Consider the following 6833-nt stretch of genomic DNA (forward strand, 5'->3'; position numbering starts at 1 on the left):
CAGAAGTTCAGAGAGTCTAGGAGGCCCCTCCTCTCAGGTTCAGGGGTCGGACCAGGGGCCGGGTCCTGAGAGCCCCCTCCCTTAAGGCCGAGTAGGGTGGTCGGAAACAGAGCGCCCTCCCTGGGTCAGCTGAGGCGTGCCGGCCGGGCAGCTGGAGAGCCGGCCCGGCGCGCCCGGCTGTCCGACCCGGCCCGGCCGCGGGGTCCCCGGCAGGGGGCGGCCTCGCTCCGCGCCGCCCGCTCCTCCCGCTGCCGCCGCCACCCAGACTGCCGCTCCTCCCCCCGGCCCCGCCTCCCTGGCCCCCGCACCGCCCGCCTGTCCGCCGGTCTCTGCAAGGCCATCGGTCCGTCCGCCCGCCCTCCCTCCCAGCGCTCCTCCGCCCCGGCCCCGCTATCCCGGCCGCGCACGTCGCTTCCTCGGTTCCGGCCGCCGCTAGCCCGTTCCCGCCCCCGAGCCGGACGCCGCCGCTACGCGAGGCCGGGGATTGGCAGAGCGCGTAGGCCGCGCTGCCGCGGATGGAGTCGGAATAAAGGGGCGGCTGAGAGAGCAGCCGGTCGCCACTCGCCCTGCGCCTGACCCCGCGGGCGGCCTGGAGCAGGTGAGCGGCTGGGCGCCCGGGGCCGCGGCTGGGCGCCACTCCCGCGCCCGCCGCACCCCTTCCCCAGCCGGCCCGGCCGCCCCTCCACTCCCTCCAGCCCGACCCGGCGGCCTCCTGAGCTCCTGGGCGGCCCAGGCCGACCTCGACGCGCAGCTGTCTCCCGGGCCAAGCCTGCAGCCCTGGGGCCTTTCTCGGGCCCAATCGCCCGCGGGGCCGGCCCTCGGGCCGCAGCGGCCTGTCCATTCCCGGCGAGGGCTGACAGGAGGCAGCCCACCTGGGCCGGCGGGCAGTGCCGGCAGGGAGGTGATCGGCTTTCATTCGGTTTCCCAGGGAAGAGGAAGGGCTGGGGTGGGGCGCAGGTGGGGGCCTCCGCTTGCTTCCCTCACCCTAGTCTCTCATCCTCTTTGCTGAGTGATCAGAGAGGCCTCTGGCCGCACCTTCCTGTAGGGGGGCCAGGGTGGGCAGCTGAGCTGGGGGCCTAGGACCGTGGACCCTGTGTCTGGCAGCCATTCATGCCGGAAAAAAAAAAACAGTTGGGTTGGCGCAGCCTGACCTAGACCTCGCTCGGAGTAGTTCTGCTTCCCTCTTTCCTGGGGAGGCTTCAGCACCTGCTCACTCATGCAACCTGCTGCCTCCACCCAGAGCAGCGGCTTCTTTACTTCTTCCCTTCCCGGAAAGATGCTGAGGTTGACAGCTTTTAGCCGGACCCTTATGTTTCTTTGGCAGAACAGTTAGAGTCCAGGCTGGCCTGTAAAGGCATCCCCTTCCTTCTCTTTTCATCGGGAGAAAACTTAGAAACTTTTCAATGTTAGAGGCAGAAGAGCTGGGAACCTGAAAGTGGGTTGCATCTGATTCTAAAAGTTGTTCCCTCTCGCTGTCATTACCTTATGCTGCCACAAAGTGGTGAGTTAGAGATTTGCCTGAGCTGGGTGGTCTTTACCTTCCATTCATTATCCAAAATGTTACAGACTTGGAGCAAGGGAACAGGGCTCTCTCTGGAAAGGTGATAGGGACGAACGCTCTGTGGTTAGCATGCTACTTCCCACATTGCAGGGGCAAACTCGAAATTGCTTACATTTTCCTACAGGCCTTGACACTGTCAGATGAAGAGGATTTAGGGCTTGTTTTGGTGCTCTGGGAGATGACTAGACTAGGGAACTTCTGCTATGTAGACATCTAGGCTGCGTGGGTCTGTGGACCCGTCATCTAACCCCCATCATGCACTGGCTCAGGTCCCTGCAAAGCCATCCCACTTATGTGAAGAGAGAACAGGCATATGGTCAGGGGGTAGTTGAGAGGGGTATGGGCCAGCCCCTGATGGGAGAAGGTTTCTGAGATGGTCCTCAGTTTCATGTAGTTGTTTTAGATATTGACTGACTGAGGCCGTTTGCTGTGGGGCCCTCAGGTCTGGGAGGCCTGGCCTCTCAGACCCACAGTCTGTTCTTATGAGCAGTTGTGTCCTGGGTTGAGATTCAGCAACAGGAGAGAAGCTGGCAGGCCTACAGGGAGGCCTCAACCAGAGCCTTTCTGCTTTTATCTATCTTAGGTACTGTGCTTCCAAGTAAGAAGTGTTTTGCAAAAAAAAAAAGTTATGTTACTAAAATTCTTGTTTTGGATGCCAGGGCCCTATCTGGTCACCTCCTTCTTTCTTTGGAGCAAGAGCAGAGCTTGTGACTTCTTTGTATTGTGGACAGATCACCCCAGACTGTCACCCGTGAGACAGCTAATTGAAGAGGGTTGACAGTAAGCTGGGAGGTTGGGATGCCTGGCCCAGGGATGGGGAACTGAGGGTGGGTTGGGCATGGAGACAGCCATAGTCCCCTTTGCTGGAGGAGCTGAGCCACCAGCAGACTTCTTTGGTAGCATGTGAAGGGAGCAGATCTCCCAGCCCTGAGCCCCTCTCGCTTCCCTGATGTGGTTTATGTCAATGTGGCGAGTGTAGGCAGATCAGGGAGAGGCCCCGGGAACAGCTGCATGTCCCTGCCTCAAGCTCACGATTTCTTTCTTCTCTACAGAACCAATCATCAGGGAAGGCAGAGCTTCCCTGCCATTGCTGGCACCCTGCCTCGAAGACCCCCGTCCTGTAGGCAGAGCCTTGTAGTCTGTCTTGGTTAATGACTTGGGCCGCCTGACTAGCCCCTCTCTGTGCCTTGTCTGAGGTCCTCATCCATACCTGATCCTGGGCAGCTTCTCTCTCTGGTGTGGGTCACCTTAAGCGAGGAAACTGAAGCCATTACTCTCCAAACCCTGTTTCATCTTCCCAAGCATGTCGGAAAGCTGGCAGCAGCCGCCGCAGACGCAGCCGCAGCAGCCACAGCCGCCGCAGCCTCAACACCACGCAGAACCACCACCGGCCCTGGCCGAGCACACGCTGACCCCAGGCACAGCTGAGAACCCCCTGGGCTGTGCCGTCTATGGCATCCTTCTGCAGCCTGACCCGGGCCTGCAGCCCCCACAGCATGCGCCCCTGCAGCCAGCAGGCGAGCCGGGCCCCAAGTGCGGCGTGTGCGGTCACGACCTGGCGCACCTGTCCAGCCCACATGAGCACCAGTGCCTGGCGGGCCACGACCGCTCGTTCCAGTGCACGCAGTGTCTCAAGATCTTCCACCAGGCTACCGACCTGCTGGAGCACCAGTGCGTGCAGGCCGAACAGAAGCCTTTTGTCTGTGGCGTCTGCAAGATGGGCTTCTCGCTGCTCACGTCGCTGGCGCAGCACCACAGCGCGCACAGCGGCACTGGGGGCCTCGTGAAATGTTCCATCTGCGAGAAGACATACAAGCCCGCCGAGGCGGCTGAGCCCGTGGCCACTGCCGCCCCTTCGCTGCCCCCTGCACCCCCTCCGCCCGCCGTAGCCCCTGCAGAACAGGCCGACAAGCCCTACAGCTGCCCCATCTGCCAGAAGCCCTTCAAGCACCTGTCGGAGCTCTCGCGGCACGAGCGCATCCACACGGGCGAGAAGCCCTACAAGTGCACGCTGTGCGACAAGAGCTTCAGCCAGTCGTCCCACCTGGTGCACCACAAGCGCACGCACAGCTCGGAGCGGCCGTACAAGTGCGCGGTTTGCGAGAAGACCTTCAAGCACCGCTCGCACCTGGTGCGCCACATGTACGCACACTCGGGCGAGCACCACCTGTTCCGCTGCAACGTGTGCGAGCTGCACTTCAAGGAGTCATCCGAGCTGCTGCAGCACCCGTGCACGCCCAGCGGGGAGCGGCCCTTCCGCTGCGGCGAGTGCCAGAAGGCCTTCAAGCGGCCGTCGGACCTGCGGCAGCACGAGCGCACGCACAGCGCCGAGCGGCCCTTCAAGTGCGACCTGTGCCCCATGGGCTTCAAGCAGCAGTACGCGCTGATGCGGCACCGGCGCACGCACAAGACCGAGGAGCCCTTCAAGTGCGGCCTGTGCGAGAAGGGCTTCGGGCAGCCCAGCCACCTGCTTTACCACCAGCACGTGCACACCCTCGAGACCCTCTTCAAGTGCCCCGTGTGCCAGAAGGGCTTCGACCAGTCGGCCGAGCTGCTGCGGCACAAGTGCCTGCCGGGCGCGGCCGAGCGGCCCTTCAAGTGCCCGGTGTGCAACAAGGCCTACAAGCGGGCGTCGGCTCTGCAGAAGCACCAGCTGGCCCACTGCTCGGCCGCCGAGAAGCCTCTGCGCTGCACCCTGTGTGAGCGCCGCTTCTTCTCGTCCTCCGAGTTCGTGCAGCACCGCTGCGATCCGGCCCGCGAGAAGCCACTCAAGTGCCCGGACTGCGAGAAGCGCTTCAAGTACGCCTCCGACCTGCAGCGGCACCGGAGGGTGCACACGGGCGAGAAACCCTACAAGTGCCCTAACTGCGACAAGGCCTTCAAGCAGCGTGAGCACCTCAACAAGCACCAGGGCGTGCACGCCCGGGAGCAGCAGTTCAAGTGCGTGTGGTGCGGCGAGCGCTTCCTGGACGTGGCCCTGCTGCAGGAGCACAGCGCGCAGCACAGCGCCACCGCAGCTGCGGCCGAGGGCGCCTACCAGGTAGCCGCCTGCCTGCCCTGAGTCCCCGCCGCGGCCCCCACCAGGCCCGGCCCGGCCTCCTCGCACCCATCCCTGCACCCGGCTCGGTGTTCTGAGGGAGGCCCTGGGCGTGAGGACAGAAGGGCACTGGGCACGTGGAGGGTGTGGGTGCCTGGCACTCCCGGTACAGGCCTGGGGGCTGGCGGGGGCGGCAGATTGCTGGCTGGTCCTGACCCCACAGACCTCTTTCCCATTACAGGATTCGCTTTCTAGAGAGACCTCAGCCTCCCTTGTCTCTGGGGGCCTGGAACCAGGCTGGAAGTCCAATGGCCTCTTTCCACCCCAACGAGGGGGTGGTGCTAGCCCAACCTTCCCAGACCTTCCAGCCTAATTAGAAATCGGATAGGTTAGGAAAGAGGAGGGTCACAGTAGGGCCTGGGAGAAGGGCTGGACTCCAGAGGTAGGCTGGGTGTAGGGCATCCCCCTTCAGGTTGCTGTTTGAGGGAGAAGGCCAGCTCTGTGATGTAGTCCTGGAACCAGGAGGGCAAACTGTGAGCCACCGGCCTCTCCGTCAGCTTCAGCCAGGGGCGATGCATCCTCCAGGTTTCTGGCAGGCGAGATATACAGGGGTGCTGCACACCTGTGGGCTCAGTCTGCTTGGAGAACAATTGGCCCAGCCAGAAGAGAGGAGGCAGAGAAGTTCTCCTGTGACTCACTCAGCCAGGGACAGTGCTGTCCACAGGGAAAGGAGGAAGGGCAGCCTTTGCACCCAGGGCTAATCCCACTGTTTTGGAAGTGCCCCTCCCACCTTTGCGGCATGGTTCCAAGCACTGGTGGGGAAGTGCTCTCAGCCCGACAGAACTACTGATGTGAAAGAGGGGATTGTTAGATCACCTGGTGCCTGGGAGGAAGCAGGGCTAAGCCCGTGCTCTTCCCAGTGGATGGGAACAAGTGTCACCCCTTTGAATTGTGTGAACCAAAGCCTCAAGGGCGTGGCCCTAATCAGCTCGCCCCAGCCCTGCTTCAGGGCCAAGACCACGCCTGGGTACCCAGGGTAGGGGAGGTGAAAGGACCATGGGAACGCCTCTGACCCCACAGTGCCCTCCCAGCCCATGGGCACCCTCCCCCATCAGTCTGGCTGCTGGCCTGTACTCCAGGGGTCTTGCTCTACCAAGATGCTCTAGACAACATCCAGCTACTTCCAAGGCCAGAGTGTTCTCCTTCGGGTCCTCCTAGGGTCCCCCTAGGTCTCTGGCTGCCCACTGGGCTCATGGAGCTGAGGGTGTCCAGGGTAAGGAGTGGGCAGGGGAAGAGGGTTGTTAAGGAAACCGGTAGGTAGATGGAGTCGATTGGTATTGCTTGATGGCCGGGACTCTCCTCGGGAAGGCCAGAAGACCTTTACTATCAAAATGATTCTTTTGAACCCAGCTCTGCCCCACCCTCTCCCAGACCCCTTCCCTGGGTCTTAAAAGGAGACTTTAATCAGTGCCCACCCCAAGATCCCAGAGGAGCAGGGAGACCCGTCTTGTCCCACTCTCACCTTCAGAAGTCTGAAAAGCCCTCATCCCCCTCCTCTGCCTAGGTTCCCTTCCTGTGCCCGCAGAGAGGGGCTGGTCCTTCCCCTCGGTGCTGGCTTTAGTCACAATGCCTCAAAAGACATGGAACCCAGGCTGAAAACAGTCCCAACTGCTAATGTTTTTCTTTCATTTTGCTTTCTAAAAGCAGTTGTTATACTGTTCATAACATTGTATAGTTTAATTTCATGTCATTTTGGATCTTATATAAAAATGTGAGAATTTGGATTTTTAAAAAGAATGATTCCACTTTAGATAGCCCTTTTGATGTTAATATATAGTGAGTCCAATGTATGCTTTAGAAGTAAAGACATTGACCTTCACAGACCAAAGCACAGTTTGTTCTGGTCATTCTTCAGAGGGGAATGTTGGGTCGTGGAGAGGGAGTGAGGTGTGCAGGCCAGGGTGGCAGGCTTGGGATTGGGACATAAGGCTGGGTTCGAATGTTTTGAACATTCTGGTTGTGTGACTTTGGGCAAGTCACTTAACCTCTTTGGGACTCAGTTGCCTCATCTATAAAATGGGGAGGTTAACCCTTGCCTTGCTTGGTTCTTGTGAGAATTAAGTGGAGTCGCATATGGCGGCCCTGGTGGGGAAGCTGTGACGATGCTGACGGTACCAACTGCAGGACACTTGGGATCCTTGGGCTGTGACCTCTTGACATCCTTGGGGTTTAACT

General features: G+C 60.7%; 1 protein-coding gene across 2 annotated transcripts; it reads left to right on the forward strand.

Moving 5' to 3' along the window:
* The first annotated feature begins 361 nt into the window (after positions 1-361).
* Positions 362-6410, forward strand: ZNF319 (zinc finger protein 319). 2 transcript variants are annotated; one of them, XM_061173103.1, is made up of 2 exons: positions 362-598; positions 2614-6410. In XM_061173103.1, the coding sequence occupies exon 2, from the start codon at positions 2865-2867 to the stop codon at positions 4620-4622; it is 1758 nt and encodes a 585-aa protein (XP_061029086.1). In that variant the 5' UTR covers positions 362-598; positions 2614-2864; the 3' UTR covers positions 4623-6410. The 2 variants fall into 2 exon arrangements, with proteins under 2 accessions (XP_061029086.1, XP_061029087.1); XM_061173104.1 differs by lacking the exon at positions 362-598 and adding an exon at positions 735-901.
* Positions 6411-6833: the final 423 nt, after the last annotated feature.

The sequence above is a fragment of the Eubalaena glacialis genome, chromosome 18 (genome assembly GCF_028564815.1).
Source record: "Eubalaena glacialis isolate mEubGla1 chromosome 18, mEubGla1.1.hap2.+ XY, whole genome shotgun sequence".
In the NCBI taxonomy this organism is placed as follows: Eukaryota; Metazoa; Chordata; class Mammalia; order Artiodactyla; family Balaenidae; genus Eubalaena; species Eubalaena glacialis.